Source organism: Corvus moneduloides, chromosome 2 (genome assembly GCF_009650955.1).
Source record: "Corvus moneduloides isolate bCorMon1 chromosome 2, bCorMon1.pri, whole genome shotgun sequence".
Classification (NCBI taxonomy): Eukaryota; Metazoa; Chordata; class Aves; order Passeriformes; family Corvidae; genus Corvus; species Corvus moneduloides.
In genome coordinates, this window is record NC_045477.1 from 21443858 (window position 1) to 21461780 (window position 17923).

At 41.0% G+C, this 17923-nt stretch overlaps 1 protein-coding gene and 1 long non-coding RNA gene across 8 annotated transcripts in view; one reads left to right on the forward strand and one right to left on the reverse strand.

Annotated features, from left to right (window-relative positions):
• The window catches only part of IMPG2 (interphotoreceptor matrix proteoglycan 2), a 54002-nt gene extending 51130 nt beyond the window's left edge, over positions 1–2872 (forward strand). For 6 of the 7 annotated variants that reach the window (XM_032098388.1, XM_032098390.1, XM_032098391.1 and 3 more), the window contains 4 exons: positions 53–241; positions 427–625; positions 1522–1601; positions 2489–2872. In XM_032098388.1, coding sequence (XP_031954279.1) covers positions 53–241; positions 427–625; positions 1522–1601; positions 2489–2501 — 481 coding nt within the window. In that variant the 3' untranslated portion in view covers positions 2502–2872. The remainder of the gene's footprint in view (positions 1–52; positions 242–426; positions 626–1521; positions 1602–2488) is intronic. The other variant, XR_004238094.1, reaches the window with a different exon arrangement.
• A 1075-nt stretch (positions 2873–3947) lies between these two features.
• On the reverse strand, positions 3948–17705 carry LOC116439192. The gene is made up of 5 exons (XR_004238095.1): positions 17636–17705; positions 8361–8442; positions 6130–6202; positions 5232–5277; positions 3948–3963 (listed from the first exon to the last, which is right to left on the reverse strand). It is a non-coding gene; the product is annotated as an uncharacterized LOC116439192 (long non-coding RNA).
• Between the last annotated feature and the right edge of the window lie 218 nt (positions 17706–17923).

A 17923-nucleotide genomic window follows, 5' to 3' on the forward strand; every position in this document is an offset into this window, starting at 1 on the left:
ATTAGCCAAAGCTTTTGCTGGTGTGTAATTTCCCTGTGTTTCTTTGTGGCAGGTGCCGTGTGGGAGAGAACTGGTGGTACAGAGGGGAGCACTGTGAGGAATATGTGTCTGAGCCACTGGTTGTGGGTATTGCGATTGCTTCTGTGGCAGGATTCCTTCTTGTGGCATCTGCTGTCATCTTCTTCTTGGCCAGGACCCTTCGAGACCAGTACACAAAGAGTGATACTGGGGACTCACAGGGGTAGGTGACACCATCTAATATTTTAAAGCATCGGCTACAATAAGGATAATTCTGTCGTAAGTCTTACATCAGACAGTTTACAAGCAACAGGATGTACAGGCACCTCCAAATGCCAGGCTTCCTTAGTCTATCTGCTGCCCCTCCAGGCTGCAGAGAAGCTCACAGTTTGTTTATTGCTCCCCCAGGCAGGGTGACAGCCTCTCGTCCATTGAGAACGCAGTTAAATACAATCCCATGTATGAAAGTGATACGACTGGCTACAGCCATTATTACCGGAGATATCCGCAGCTAACGTCCTACAGTTCCACCAGTGCAGAGACATCCACAGACTACAGCAGTGAAGAGATCAGGCACATTTATGAAAACAGTGAGCTTACTAAGGAGGTAAATGACCTTGTTTTCATAGTGGCATGGGAAAGATCATGTAAAGAGTAAGCTTATTCCACACTTCTAACCTCAGAGGTGGGCCCAATCTTTCCCCAGTGTCTATGCTCTAGATAAACAGGTTGCAGCAGCTGCTGCAAATATTTAAAAGAATACAGAAAAGCTTGCTTTCCTTGCTTGCTTTTAGAGAAAGTTATGGTTTTGTTCTGAGCTGTAATGAATTTCACATAATGGAGGAGCTGACCCCGTAAGTAACTTCACAGGGGTTGGGGAGGTTTGATGTATTACTTGACACAACATTTACCTTTTAAAGCCAACTATCTTATGTAAGGGTAGTTACACAGTGAAAAACTGGTACATCCAGGCCTTTTCACAGGCTCCTTTTGTTTTTGGGTATTTTCTGACTGTTTTTAAAGTTAAAGTCCTTCTATTAGCTGCAAGTTAGATCATATCTTTTTTCTTCCTGTATACACAGTATCCAAGGTTTACTCTAGAAGGCTAAAGAGAAGGGATTTACATCCCAGAACTAACCACAGATCCTTAAGCAACTGTGAGAGGTGTGAATCCAGTATGTAGTTGGACTGGTAGGCAAAGTATCTCTGAGATAAATGCTTTTGTTAAAGCCTGTTGAAATGCTACACTCTGTCCAAACCCTGGTTTTGAGTTAAAAGTGAAACATTACTGAATTCAAATGAAATGCTTCACTTAAAAAAAAATAAATTAGAAGAATCCTAATAAAATAAAGAAGAATTTTAGTATTGGAGTGCCCAGTTTCAAGCCCCACTCTTTGAAATAGCAATGCATAGGAGGCTTATTTCCCAAAACCCAGAAATCAGTTATTTCAGTAGCATTCTGATTCCTATTATGTACTTACAATTCTGTTTATTGTATTCTAGGAAATTCAGGACAGAATTCGAATTATAGAGCTCTACGCTAAAGACCGCCAGTTTGCAGAGTTTGTTAGGCAGCATCAAATGTGAGTGAAATGTCTTGTCTGGATAACTAACTCTTTTGATGTTTTCTCCTGTGGCCTTTAGTACATTAATGTATTATTTTTTAAAGGTTCTAGAAATGCTAGGACACTAGAGGCTAAGATTTCCACATTATTTTTGAAGAGGTTCAACCCTTTTACAATACTTAATAATCAGTGATAAAGGTAGATAGTCCCAGAAAAAAAAAAAAGCAGCAGTGAAGAGGAATCCCTGAGTTAATGGGTATCAGAGCTCTGATATCAATTTAGGTTCTTGAAAGCACAGAATCTTCTTCATTCTTCTAGTGTAGTTCCCATTGCCCAGTGCTTTGTTTAAAAATAGAAATTTTAAAAGCATGCTAGTTTAGCTTTAGTTCTCAAGACTTGGCAACTGATCAACACCTGACAGATCTCTGGCACAGTCCTGTCTGGTATGGTGGGCACCAACTATAACAGAAATTTTACAATTCCAAGCAATTAAGCAATCTGAGCTGTGTGCTTTGATGGAAGCTAAGCACAAAGAAGGTCCTCAAGGAATTTATTGTTAGCATACACACTCACATGAACTGTACTCCTGCTGTAGGAAGCAGCAAACCACAGCTTGCTGAGTTACTTTGAAAGGTACTGTAGTACAATTCCTTGGCATCCTATTAAAAATATCTACAGTAGCAGAAAAAACTTGTGTTCCCAGATCTTCAGCAATAATTTTTTTTTAATTGAAAAGAACAGCAGTTCACATTTTTCCATGTCAGTCATTCATTTTTTCATCTTGAAAAGGCTTGGTGTCTAGATTTTCCACAGCTGGAAAGTAGTAAGGGCTGCCTTGTATAAGCCTTGAATCCAATGTTTGAAAGAGATTAAATTAATCACTGCTTTTCTGGTTTTCGTTTCAGGAAGCTGCTTTAAGAAAAAAAGAAATTGATAGAATACACGTGGGCGATAAACACTACCATGCTGCCACAGCAATGGGCTCAGATGTAACTGCAAAGTTACTTATAGTCTTAACATTGCATGGATGGATACAGATGTTTTCTCAATGAATGGCTAAAATGTACAGATGCCTGTTTATCTCAATTTCTTCTGGCTTTTCCATGTAAAGTGACGTTTTTAAGAGGTGATCAGAAGGGGCAGAGGTTATGAAAGTTCATTTTTCTTTAACTTCAAAATGGACATTGAAAGATTTTGTATACAAAGGCAAAAAAAATCTCCTCGGATAAGACAAGATACATGCACAACCAAAATAAAATGCACATTGAAAATCCCTGCTTGGCATTTTATCCCCTCAATGGAGGCTCCAGTGGTGATTTCATTGGTATAAAACACCAGTGGAAGGAAATATTTGATTTGCAAGGGAATGAGTTGTAGGGGAGAACAATTGTGCTAGAATTTTGTTAGCATTATTTAAAAGCGTTCCTGTTATCGACACAAACAAAACCTCACAGGAAAAGCTTTTCTTCTTCATCAGTACAGAAGCCTGATGTACATTTTGCCACCTGGCATTAGCAAAGCAGAGGACAGCACCGAGCCTGCAGCCTCCTGAAGGCTCTCCCCGAAAATCAGCATCACTGCCGCCTGTCAGTGACCCACAGGGAGCCTTGGAAAGGCAGGGCAGTGCTTCTGCAGCACAGTGCAGTGTCTCTAAAGCCAGGATGGTTGGTTCTCCAGCTTATTCTGGCAGACACACAAGCTGGGGCACAGAAGGGCTTCTATCATACAAATGTTTGTGAAGCTTAAGTGACTAACATTGATTTTTTTTTTTGTATGTAGACATTTTGTTTCATATTTTGTAAGTTAATATGCATTATTTATTTGTTGTGTGTTTCCTTCCCAGCTTGTTTTCATAATGCATTTAGTAGTTGGAATAGAAAGATGACTAGTTTTAATAATGAAATACCACACTGGCATTTGTGCCCATTCTTTTATATCTATAATATATTTAGTGTTTACTCAGTGTTGAATTCAGCCAACTAATATTTCAAATTACTGAACTGGGCAATAGTCTGCCATGAGCTCCCTTTCAAAATCATGTACTTAAGTCCATGCATATTTGGTGGATGTCTGTTGGGGTCCCTCCCCCGCCGTGTAGCCCTGGGAGAGGGGCCCTGAGGGCACAGACACGGGGCTTCCCTGTCCCTGCTCAGCCTCGTTCCCATGGGTTGGTTTGTGTTCCCTGCGCGGGCAGAAGGACCCTTGGTCCCGTGACTGGAACAGTTCCTCCGCTGAGCCCCGGCCATGCGGCTGGAGAAATAAACATCTCTGAAACAGCTAGCAAGAATCTGTCTGTCCATATATATTTCCTTTCCACGGGACTCCTGGTTTGATATATGCGTGTTGCAGTATCCCCACTGCAACAGATGTCAGCATTTTCCTGCAGGGAAAGGAAAAAGTGAAATTATTCTTAGTTTAGTGGAAATCAGCATAGAATTACTTAAGCAGAAGAAGTCAGTCTAAAGCATTTTTAAATAGCTGAATTGAGATGGGGACTTCAAGTAAAGAAACAGAATTTTATCTTCAAGTTATGAAGAGAGTTCTGAATACTTTAAGCTGTGTTGGGGCTCTGCTCAATCACCCAGGGTCTCTTGTTTAAGTCATTAACACAGCTGTCAGGTTTAGGGCACCAATTACAATCACATTAGCTTGTGCTAGCAAAAAAGGCCAAGTGATTTATTTCTACAGCTTATGTAGTTCTCGGCCCACATGTGCCAACAGCCACCTGATACTTTCTAGAGTTAAGTGATAGTGAGAATTACTTGATTGTCTTTAGGGAGCTTAGCTAAACAACAGAATATTTCAATGCAATTTTTCTACATGTCCTGGATAACCTCACTGGATCGTTTGTATAGAACCTTCTTGCCTTGAGTGGCAGGGGATGGGTATCAGAGCCACACATCTGTCAAAGAAATGCTTATATAAACCACTGAAAACCAAATAATGCCACACAGCAGGAAATAATATGGTGCTGCTGAACATTGTGACCAGATGTTATGAGACAGAGGCCCCACTCTACTAGCTGGCCCGAGAGCTGTCAGAGCAACTGGTCCAGAGTTTCTGAGGCACAGCCCACTCTTCATGGCCCTACAGCAGCACAGCTGAGCCACTCTATAACACCAGGGCCCGTGATCATAGCAGAGAATTACTGGGCTCAGGGTGGGCAACAGCCTGGGACTGGTTTCTGTGCAGCTCAGCTGCCAGCCCTGGGAGACCTGGTGCCGCTCCTGCAGAGTGCAGCAGTGGATGGCACCTGGGATCATAGATGTTTTCAAGGTATTCTGCTGTGCACAAGCTGAGAAGAGGTTTGGTTATACTGAGTGTGAGGTATTTCAGTGAATATACAGCAATATTTTCTTTGTGTTTGTGTATACATATGAACATGATGGTATCTTTCCACGACAATAAAAAATTATTTCCAAAATATTTTTTCTATAACATTCATGTAGAGACTGAGTTTGACATGGAGAAGACGTCTTAGCCATGAGCATTTGTGTGTGTAGGATCAGAAAGCTGTGTTGTGTTGTTTTGTTTTGTCTTAACAGAGTTGGCTAAGCTGGTAAACTCCTTTGCTAACAAAAGTGCCAAATGTAGTTCATTAACACTTGCAAGGTTATAGTCTGAAATTTCATGCTGGAAAGCACATACCTGAGTGCTTTGCTTTCAGTTAAACTCTTTTGAAGTTGTTTCATCCCTAATCAAAAAGACAAGAATTTAATGAATGATTAATTTTCTTTGATACTTTCCCAATCCAAGGTGAAGATAAAGAACTCTAAATTAAAAAATGAAATAAACAAAAAAAAAAACCCCAAACCCCCAAACCAACAAAAAAAAAAAAAAGCAAACCACCCCCCAACCAGCTCTGTGTACAAATCTATCAGTCTATTATCAGTTAGCATGCACTTTTTCACTTATTAAAAGTAAAAAGTGCAGGTTTGAATGACTTGGTTTCATTTAAGAGCATGGAAAAAAAGCACTTATTGTTTACAAAATGCTGACAGGTCTATCAGCAGCTGTGTCTCCCCTCAAGGCTGGAAAGATAGAAGAAAATGAGGTCCTGCAGGCCCCTACCAGCTGCCCCTTTAACAGAGGATGTCAAACACCCAGCAGCCCAGGCTGGATCTCTCAAGGCCTGACTTTTAAACCTCAAGGCACTAATCCACAGTGCTAGAATTCTATCAGGGTCAGAAATGCAAACAGAAAACAAGTGTTCAGAGCTGCAAGACTACCAGCATTTCAGGAATTGTGTGCTTGTCTTGTATTTGCTTTTTTGCAAAGCACAGAGCCTTGCCCAGCAAATTGCTGAAAGATACCAAGTAACTGAGTATTCCACTAGGCTCCAGACTGTGAGCTTCATGTACTGCTGGGTACCAGTTTAGTTCCAGAAAACAGACTTTTTCATGTTCTCAGAGACAGCTGAAACTATGAATTCCTCCTATCTCCTCCTCCAAACCAAGGACATGCATGAATAAACTTTAGATTTTAAGAAGTTACAGCTTAAATGTTAGAATGAAAAAAGCCTTTAATAATCAAGACTTTCACTCACATTTCTCATCAGACCTGCTGGAGTCAGTCCTTGTTCCAAAGGGCTACAGCAGTGTGAGAGGACTCTGTGGATTCTGTGAAGAGAGGCACAGAAAGGGGCTAGAGCTCCAGCATAGGAGCAGTCATCTCATTCTATAAAACTCAAAGCAAAAATATTCACCAATACAAATTTATCTATCTGTAAGCATGATAGGACAGACACAGACCAACTCTGTACAGGATAGGAAATGGGTCAGGGCTTTGTTGTTGTTACTGTTTTAAATAGTAGTTGAAAACACACAGGACTTTTGTGGCACTTGGTTTATTTGAAGAGTACTACAACACCAGCAACACTTCTGTTTTATCCTTCACTACTTGATCCAGTTTGGGAACAGATATATCATGTTTTACATAATATTGATCCATTTGCTTTTGTTTCTCAACTGGAAAAAAATACCAAAGCTCTTTCTGGGCCAGGAATGTTTTTCTTTTGTCAGATCAAGTGGGAAAGTTTTGGGTTTGCCATATTTACCACTAACTGGCTCTCCTATTCCAGATTATTCATGACCCCCAGGAATTTTAGTTGAGTTCCCATCCTCTTGGACTCTTGTTTGTGCTGCTCCTCACCCTGCTTGTTGAGTCACCCAGCACACTGAGCACTCGCAACAGGCAGCTCTGCTTGGGGGATGGCAGCAGGTTCCAGGACTAAAATGTCATCTTGCCTAAGGTGCTACAGCTATTCGGAGCCTGTGCTTTTAGTTTTACTTTGTCTCCAATTAAACACAAAATCTGATTTAATCTCTTCCTTGTTTCAGGATGAGAAATACTCTCAATACTAGAATTTTATGAGACATATGCCAATTTATATTTTTTAAAAATCAGTTATACCATCAGCACATCTAAGGACTATGTTTCTATACTGAATATATAATTTGTGGTAAACCGCACTTAAAGCCTGACCTTTTATAAGGGGACACTACCCCAGCTCTCATTTATGCTACTAAACCAACCAAATATGATTATCTGTCTTGAATCTTTGGAGGTTTAAGTCTTGTTCAAAAATCTATTAAACACAAGTTAGAGTTGGTGTTAATCAGACTTGCAGTTGCATCCCCACACCTGATTACCAGATGGGGAAACCATGCTTGTCTGGAAAGGGTGATATAGCTTGAACAGAAATGAAAATGGAAACAATAAAGGATATGCCTATACATCGAAACTTTATGTAGTAACATGGGCATGTGGCTGGATAAAAGAGAGCCAGTGAAGAGGGAGATTTTCAAAGGTGAGCTTACAAGCAATTCCAAGTGTGAAAGATTTCTACGTACTCATGGGAGACAGCTAAGAGGAAATTCACTCAGCTCCACCTAAAGAGGATTACACAGTGATTATATGATCTCTTGTCTCGGAAAGGGAGGGGGATGCAAAACACTTCCAGCAGCAGCACAGGGCTTGTCTCCTACCATAACCTACAGGTAACCGGCTGTAGTTACCTGTTTGTAGTTCCTGTCATCTGCTCAGTAAGGAAGTGCCTCTTCTTCCCATCCCTACTTTCAGGTGGAAAGATCAGAATGTTTTGATCCAAAAAAATGCTTTGTACAGTTCTCCAGTAAACCAGAGACTGCTGCACAGCTTTTTTCCCCCTTTTTTTGTCCTTTATTATTTAAAGTTTTGATTAAAAAATTAAATCAAAACAACCACAAACAATAACAACAAAAAAATCAGCAAAGCCTTTCCACGCTTATTTTTAGTGTTTGCTTTTTATCTGCTCCCCTTAGGCATGGATGCAAACCCACAGCCGTTTTGGGAAGGCAGTGTGGTCTACACAGGTCTTCCATATGGAGTTCTCACTTTGCTCTTCTTTCCACCACAGCAGCATTTATAATGTCAGCACATGAATATCTGTTAAAAAAACCATCAGGTTTCAAAAACGATCCCACACTGGAATGTCCTCCCATGGCTTGCAGGGAATGTGACTGGGAGCCTCATAAACACAGAAACTGACCTTTCAGGAGACTTAAACCTTTAGCATTATGCATATAGCTTCTGATGGGACACGTCATGTCTAATGCAACACCGAATACACCAAGCTAACAAAAGCAGAAGCAGTGGGTTTGTGACTTAAGAGTAAGAATGATGGTAAGTGCTTTGCGGTTATCTCTAAGAACATCAATGACACCACGGACATTTTTCAAAGAGCAAAGCACATGAGAGCTTTTCACTTATCTGCCAAGAAAAGAAAGGAAATAGCACCTGCTGGTAAGGTGTTCAAAGCAGAGAACCTGTCCACAGTTTGTAGGCAGCCAAAACCAGTCTCTAAAAAGGATCATTTAGCCTGGAAAGACGGAATAAGTGATGTCAGGAAAAACAAAGTAAAGAGGTTATATTTTAAAGGGTTTTTCCTATATAAGGAAGAGGAGAAACACCCCATAACCACTTTGATTTGATAAACCTTCAAGTCAATACTTTTATCTAATTATCCTTAATATTGCTTTGCTAAAGGGAGGGCAGCACTCTGACCATTTTGCCCAGTCTGGCCCTCTGCATCTTGCTGCTGCCACACCCAGAGATAAGCAGAGAGGAAGGATTAAGTACACTGAGCGCATCTATCAGTAGAGGTTAAATGGAAAATTTTACTTCTGAAATACTAGTGAGGGATGTGCATGACCCAGTAGAGCAGAGGTTCTGCAGCTTCACTGCTCAGCACCTATTTGAGAGCTGTCTTGTATCAAGTACTCTCAGCTGCCTGTGAACAAACTTGTAAAACATTTACTGCTCCTCTCCAGGTGGAACACTGCAGCACCCCTTGTCATGATTTAAAACCTGATTATCTGTGATGACTAGTAGGTTCCATAAACACTTAACAAAACTTCCCACTGTTTAATTACTTGTGTGTAAAAAGCAGGTGATTTTATAACATGAAAAACTTGATCATGGGGGGAAAAACCCCACAAGACAACCCAACAAAAAACAGGAGAGCTGTTCAGCCCTGTAATATAGAAAACCAAAGATGCAAATTCTCCAACACTCGTGTGAACCTCTCATGAACAGTTTTTAAGCCAGCTCTAGTTAACTAAGCCTTGTGACATACAGTGGTTGTGTCCTGTCCTCATTCTGCTCTGGGAAATGGGAAACCCCAAATCTAGCAAAGATTAGTCCTCAAGCAGAGGACACATTCAGGGACCAAATTTGAAAATCAAAAGTATTTATCCAGCTTTAAATGAAAGATCATGCAAAATCCCACATACAATTAATGCTGAAAAACCAAACTGGTATAGCAAAATACAATTACTTACGCTGTCTTTGGCTGGATTTTCTAAGACTACCAGCTGACCAGCTGTCTCACACATCTGCTTATTTGATCATTTCAGGACTTCTGCTGATCTCCAGTGTGCTTGCCTCAAAATCCTGCCACTCTGAGCTTTCTTTCCTCTAGTTAGTATCGTAGACCTTCAGTTTGGAAAGCCCTAATCAAAACTTGGCTCAAATTAAAGAAGCAGCCCAGCCCACTAGCAATAGTAATACCAACTGCTCTACATCCCTGTCGATTGGATCCCACTTCTGAGTGCTTTTGAGGCTAGGAGGAGGAAGCAAAAGATGGGGAGAAAAACAGATGAAAGACAAAGCTTGGCTACAGTGTGAATCAGCAACAACAGCTCAGATACAAGTCTGTGTGAAACCGCAGAAACTGAAGGAAGTCCCATCCACCTAGTTTTTTAGGGTCTTACCAAGGGCAGGACAAAGAACTGATATCAGCCTACTCTAGTTACAAGGGTTTTGGTTGATTCCAACTGAATAAATCTGATTTGCAGCTGCCTTCAAAATACCATATGGACAAACAGGGTTCTTCCAAGCATCAGCAAGAAAGACCAAAGCAGCCACAGCCTGCCAAGCGCCAGCTCAGTAATGTTGCCATGTAATATGCAGACCACAAACAGTCGATATTGTACTAAGAGGGAAGACTACCAGCTTAGGTTGGGGTCAGGGCAATGATCTAGGGGTAAAGATCCTGTGCAGCGCAGCACAGACTGAAGTTCAGTGAAGGCTAGCTTGCCCTCTCGGGTAAGCTATTCTACATGGACTCTGAGGTCACTCAGGTTGCTTCCAGACTAGGGGACCTCACAGAACACACGAGTGGTGGTTTGATCAGTACTGATCTGCTGCCTTGATCCACAACTGAGCTCTGGAAAAGCAGGTTGGCTGCAGCAGGCAATTGCTGGCCTGGAAAGGATCATCCCATGGGGCAGCCCACATCACCCTGGTCATTTCACCTGCACTGGCAGCAGGTGTCCTCTCAGTGATACCCCTATCCATACCTTCCTGTGGGTAGGGAGGCCAAGCTTGCTCCCCAGTGATGACAGGGCTGTTCAGTTTGGCCAAGAAGGGGTGCCCTGGCTTTGGTGGGTACTCACTTCTGGCGCACGCAGTGCTGCTCTGGTTCTCCAAATGGTGCAGGCTGGAAGGGTGCTGGGCACTGCTCACTGCCAAGGGTGGCATGGCTGAAACTGCAGCTGCCAAACAGCCCTCTTCCAGTGCCTTCTGAGCAGACAGAACCACAAACACAAAAGTGTTCTCTGGTTTCAGGGTCTGAGGACAGTTCTCCTCATAGCTTATTATGGAAAGTGGCTGCTCTGCAGAAGACATCAACTACAGGTACAGTCTGCTTCTCAAAGGAAGACTGAATAAATGCAGTCCTATTCCAACTGTCAACATAAGCTTTGACATTTTACTTGCTTTGAAATTATTTCTTTAAATCATGCTGGAAATCTTATGCCTATCACTTTTAAAAAGGAACCTGTTAACTCAGGTATCAACACATTAATGAAAAATCTGCTGCAAGGTGTTTCTAGAGGCAGTGTTGTTGTAGTCAGAGTGCTTTTTGCAGAAAGCTGGCTGAACATCACCCTGGACACTTACTAGCCTGAAGAGCATCCAGCCATTGAATGAACCCCTAAGTGTGTCCCAGAACTGATCATGACCCAGTCTTGAAAAATTGTGATCTGGATAAATTCCAACACTAATCCTTTCCTTCACACCTCCCTCCAAAACTGCCACCTACCCACACAGTCACCAAGGTCCAATCTTTAATGTCCTCCCTGTATCTTCAATAAGCTCTGCACTCAGAATCTCAAAACAGTCTCGTCCCAGTCTGGTAGATCCTTACCAGCAGGGACACTAAGCACTGGCCATTGCTCACAGTAAAACATTTTTTGGTAGTAATAATTAGATACTCTCCACCAGAATACATATAACTTCCCAAGCTATCACACTTATCTGCAGTTTGCCTCTCTGCTGAGGCTGGTGGTGACAGTCCATATCCACTGGAGACTGCAATGATATGACCAAATAATTTCACATAAGCCACCAAATCATTTTTCGAGGACAATTGGTTTTCTAGTTGGCACTGAATCTCAGGAACATTCAAATAAAACTCCATATACTTTAAATTACATTTCATCTGAACATTACCCATATAAATAAGTATGGACATTAATGAAAGGGAGATGTCAACACTAAAAAGTGTTGAAAGTTATTTTAGGAGTAATGAATGCTTTGGGGATTAACAGTAGCATATGGTACCTTTCACCTCTAATTTACTGGTACAAATCCAGCTAGAGCAGCATGGATAAAAACCTTTACCATCTGGTGACTTATTACTTTATGGAAAATTAATAGATGTTTACATCTCACACACAAAAAATACACCACCATGACTGGAAGTCTTGTTAGCTTTCTCAGTAGACAGATCAAAGAGGGGGAGAACACTCTTCCCCTCCCCCAGTATAACCAGTCTATTTACCTGAGAAGTGAGGACAGCTGAATGCCAAATACTACTACCACCCCATACCAGAAATTAAAATATGATCCACCATGTTTCCAGTTTTTACTAGGGAACAGGATGATTTATGGCTTTCAAACCAAAATCCCATCTACTGCTTTCCTACCCCACAACCCCCCAAAGCAGTAGGTGTAACAATATTTCTAAAAGCTTTATCTAGCTTCTTAAATCATTGCTGCTATAACAGTGCTACTTTACAATAATTCACATTTAGCAGCTCTCATATCACCCATAACAAGGAAGCCTGAAGTAATCAGCTTCCATGCCTCAGTGAGTTCTTTTGAACATTATGCTTTTTTATTCAAGAGTACCATCCAAGTTTGAATTACCTGGTTTGTTTATAAATTTGCCCTCCTGTGTTCCAATTTCTCCCCATGAGTCAGAAAGATTTTTTTCTAAAAAAATATTATCATTATTTTTGTAGGAAACATGCAAGCAATTACTATCAATTTTAAAATTAATAGCAACAGGTACATAAATGTCCTTGGAGTTTCCTCTTAATTTATCACTTGGAAATGTGGAAATCACTTTATATAGAACAGAAGTTACTAGCTGTTTAATATATTTAATCTTTTTTAGTGGCACACTGGAGCTTCCCTGAATAGCTTGAAACTGGGATAGTCAGAAGATAATTTCCTTGCCCTCTTTAAAGTTCTATTTTTATCCCGGAGCAATTAGTGGTTTTTTGGCTAAGGCTGAATGCAGCTACTTTCACATCATGTAATGACCAGGAACACAAATCGCATCAGAGAAATCTCTTAAGTTTCCTTGGCAAATCTGCACCTGTTGTTTTGTAGCCTCTTAATAAAAAAAACAACCCAATAAATATTCTTGTTTCTTTACCCCATGTACACTTTAAACACTATTGATCAAAGTCATGACAATGCAAACTAGAGACTTTCAATTCTTTCTCCTTTGCCTGCTTTATCAGTATGAATAACACATGCCAAGTAAGACAAAGCTAGAAATAGCTAAGAGGGATTAAGATCTGCCAGAAACACCATCCTACACAGCAGCCCCCTGGCCTGACCACCTGTGTCCGGATACAGTGTCTGGCAGGGCTCCCCATGCATCTGCTAAACTTTTCCAGATATCTTTGAGCTTTTATCCTTACTCTGCCAAATACACACATATTAAAATAAAGCATCAGTGACTACTATGTCACCAAATATTTGGAGCCAAAAGTAGCCCTGTAAAACAGAGAACACTCTGCATTACCTCAAAGTGACCAAGCTCCAGGCCATAGTTCAAATACAGTGTGCACCTTGGTCTTTGTAATGACTTCTCCCTTCCAGCTCTTGCATGCTATTAATTATACAGCTGCTGAACCACAGTGGAATTCCTGGGCAAATGAATGTGCAAAGCTTCTTCTAAAAATGAAATGCAGTGCATGAAGAGTTACTCAAGAATTTCAAGGCACAGGCCCAGATGCCTGCCATATCTGCATGGCCTGCTAGAAAGAACCCAGTTTAGGATTTTCTTGGCACTTATGCATTTAAGATTTCAATCAACAGCCTTTGTCCTTCTTCTGTGTATGTGTGGTGCAGACAGAAGGCAAGAGTGCTTAATTTGAGCCTTGCTTTCAGATAGTCCTGAGAAGTTTCCTGTCTCTCATCAAAACAAAAAGCTTCTTTAAGGCTCTCTGTCAGCTGGTGCACTGCTCTAGCAAGTTTTCTAGGAGAAAAACAAGACAACCACAAAACCAGAACCACAAAAGCAACCATTTGACACATGTTTAAATACAATCACAAGCTGGCTGAAACTAGATGGAGTCCTAGAAAAGAGATAAAGGGACAAAGTCTGCTTTGAAATGGACCACAGAACATCAGCACAAGCTTGTGCACAAGAGGTAAACCAGAAGGACAGGATGTACCGGGGATTCGCTGTCATCCCCACAAAAGCAGCTCAAACCAGCGTGCTGTGGCACTTGCAAGGCAAGTCAGGTGTCTTATTGCATGCTGAGTAAAACCAGGGCAAAGATCCCAAGAGGTTTGGTAAGCTGTCCAATTCACAAAACAGGCAGTCTAAGCTACAAATTGTGTCTTCCCACAATGTCCAGCTCCTCTGGCACCATGCCTTCCAAAAGCCAGAGAAATGCTCTGAAAATCCACTGAGAATTCATCATTGGTGCATCTGCACGTTGCAAAGGCAACGTTGTAAACTCTTAAGAAGCCGTGTGGTCCATGCTGGAGCATACATCATCATAACCTTGGATGCAGTAACATTCTTTTGGACAAACTTAAACCCAGAGTTCAGGCCTACGTGCTAGTCACTGGATTTACATTTGCAGTAATACACAAGGAAAACTACCTCTAACTTTGTAATCAGCAAGCTTCCTCACTGTCAGAGCGAGACTCAGCCTGTGGAACTACCCTACTATGTCTTGTTAACTCTTTTAGCTCAGTCTCCAAGTGGGAAGGGGGAATAAATAAATAAGTAAAATAAAATATCAAATGCAGATTTTTTATTAAATGACACACAGCTACTGCAGCAGACTTCAATGCTATTAGATGTACCAGAATACACTCAGAGAAAAAAGGGGTATGTGCTGAGACTATATTATCTATTTCTTGTCATTTTCCCCACCCCACTATCTTTTTTAATTTCTGATTTTTTGCTCCTTTAATTTTCTCAACTTCTCCCACTTCTTAGCTGAATTTCTTATAGTATGAGTATAATCTTTCATTTTCTCCTGTCATAAAGTGGTACTTGAATGAGCATTGTACACTGAATGGCAGCTGATTTTCTCACGTTCTATTTCAGGTGTCTCAACTTTAAACAATATATTGTGTCCCCTTATATCCAGTTGCCTTTCCTTGATCATATTGCCATGCCCTAAATTCAAAATCATGAGCTAGTAATTGAAAAGAAGGACTAAAATGTATCTGCCTTGTGTCTATGTGTCTATTGACCTGGAAGAGATAGTAAGAGAAGCTGTCTGAAACTGGAGGCATCTTCATCTTGCATACAAAGACATTTAACAAGATCCTGTGACCTGACAATGAGCTTAGAAGAACTGGACAACAAATGAGAAGTACTCAGGCATTTAAGCACACAGTGGTTCTGGAGGGGTTGCTCATATTCCGGACTCACTTCCACTTGGAGTTCTCAAACCCAAATACTCTTCCCCCCAGCTTTCTAAAATGGGACACCTTAGCTTAACTTCCAAGAGAGAAATGTGATGGCCACTCTTGAAGGCATCTGACAGCAATACCTTTTGGCATGAGTGTGTATGTGGACTTCATCCTTGTCCTCATCTGCACCCCCGATTGAGCTGACCACACAAAACTAACATACTGCTTCAGCCATCACCTCATCCTCTTTTGGCAATCCTGCTTTACATTCTATACATGACTACCATGATATAGATGAGTCTCAGGGTACAGAAACACTTACGTGAGACTGGGTTTACTTAGCATAAAGATCAGGATATCTGTGTAATACACATAAAAAAGCATAACTTTGTACACACACAGAGCTATCCCAGGCAGCACTGTCCTGTTCTCTGAAACAAAGGTGGAAACCAGCACCAAAGGGAACAAAGCTCTTGAAAGTTAATGCACTCACACAGACATTCTGCTGGAGATTTTCTCAAGGACTCACATTCCTAATTCTGTTAGATCCTAAGGGGGCTTTTTCCCTCAAAAACTCTGCCTACTTACACAACTCCAATGTGAATTTCACAAAGGAAATAGGTTTTGATTCATCTTTTATCAGCTCCTGGATTCTGACCTGACTTTCACATTCTTTTTTTCCCAGACATTCTGTAATGGTTTTAAATACAACAAGGTCAAAAATAATCTTGGATTCTTCTTCTGTAGGGATATCACACTTGTGACACTGACCACAGCATTTTTTTGTGTGTCTCATCTCCAGCCCGTACCTGCTATTTCTTTCTTTGCAATTCCTACAGAATCTGATCTCTCTCATCAGTCTGGTATTCTTTTCTCTCAGCCCCATCACCACTGGCCTTTCTATATTCACTATATTTCCTCAGAGCTATTCAGTGTAGTACTATTTAGACAGTTACCCTAACTAGTAGCTTCAGTTACACTTCCTTCACTGATCAGACATCCTGCTAACCTTGGGAGCTCTACCAGGACTCATCCTCTGTCTCCAGAAACATACTCACCTCCTCTTCCACTTTACTGCTTCACTGTACTGCCATCCCATCCCATTTTGTGCCACTACCCTTTGTTGTCCCACTGTCTGTACGATCTCCAATAGAAAATTCTTGTCCACAACTGTCTGTGGAGATTTCCTTGTCTTCCTTTTTGAAACACTTTTAATGACTGGGGGTGATTGGGGTGATTTCCCACCCCAACCCCCCAGACATGCTTTCCCAGCAGGAAACCTACCCAACAGATGTATCCAATTTGTGCTGCTAATTTAAAAAATCCCTCTAATCCAAACTTAGAAAACTAAGGAAAGGAAATTTAACTTCTTTTTGATAACACAGAGAAGAGTATCCCATTTCTAATTTTTTATGTAGCTCTAAACTCACCATACTCATATTCTGAAATTACGTCCGGCCTTGTACATTTAGTTTACAGAATCATGGTCAATTTTCTCTGCTCTGGGACATACTCATAGCTGTCACAGGCTATCTATGTTAATCTAGGCAAGCTACTAAGTTGCTAAATATCTGGAAGTCTGAAGCACCTGCTTCCTCTTCAATAGAACCAAGAGAAGCACTCTACTTGCTCAGATTAATGGTAGGCCAAACAATACTGATCTGTATACCTTTCCCCAATCTATTAATTGTTCTCTTCCAATAATTAGACAAGGATAATGTTAGTGCCCCATTTGGGTGCTGAAGAGGTCCTCAAGCACTTGAGGAAGGTTCACACATAAGCTGTACAAATGAATCATAGTAAAAGAGCAAAACTAAACCCCAGCAAAAGCCATTAAATCTGGCCAACAGCAAAAAGAAGAGCAAAGCAGAGAGACACCTCAAACCCTAATGGTGCAGTGTGGATACAAAAATGCTGCTAGCAAGGATTTTCTTGCTGTTTTCTAAGCCCATGAAAGACTTTTCTCTCTCACAGAAGAGGTAGCAGAGTTATGTAAACAACCAAACACCTGCAGCCCTGAAAAGTCTTGTTTATGGTATAGTAGAAAAATATTTTGACAATGGATGTTTTAGGATTTTAGCCAATCACCCCCAAGGGGTGGCTGATCCTTTGTCCAATTAGACTATGAAGAAAAAAGTCTATAAAAGAGTTTGTAAAATAATTAAATCAATCAATCTTGCTGCACAACTCCTGCCTGCTGGATCTTCTCTCCTCCTCCCTACAGCTGCGGGACACGGTGATATACCCTAGGTTTGCAGTAATAGTGCAGGACAAATAAAGATTCACGAAAGATCATACCATCTATTAAACATATATTACCTCTCCTCCAAATGACATGCAGAAAATTCTCTGCATTTACACTGTTCACCTCATGTCTCACTAACCACAGTGTCAGGGTCTCTCAAGTGGCATAAGTAGTAACCATTGTCTTATATTAAAACTGCATGCTGATCTAGCAGCACAAGGCCTCATTAGCAAGAATAAAGGAGAAAACCTGGCCAAACTTCTCTTCAGTTTTCATTTAACCTTTAAGGACAGTCAAGAGAGCAGATGGTCTATCATTCCTGCACAGCTTCTGAGTAAAGAAAGCTGATCCATTTATTTAATAGTCTTACCTCCTGTCAGTCCTGTCTTTGGCAAATGGCATATTGCAAGCTTTCCCCTTATTACAAGACTGCTTTCCTGACAGGCTTGGAAAAATTTAAGCTTTCCTGTCAGTCAGATGAGTCCCTTTATCCCATTTGGCAACCCATCAGCAAGTCTGTAAAAATAGACTGCCATCTGACTAAGCAACTGAGAGACTGTAGGACATGCTGGAATGCAACCAACCTGAATGCTAGTTAATCAGCTGATGCCTTTTCAGCAGCACCTTCTGGCTGCTCATAAAGCATAGGAGACTTCTT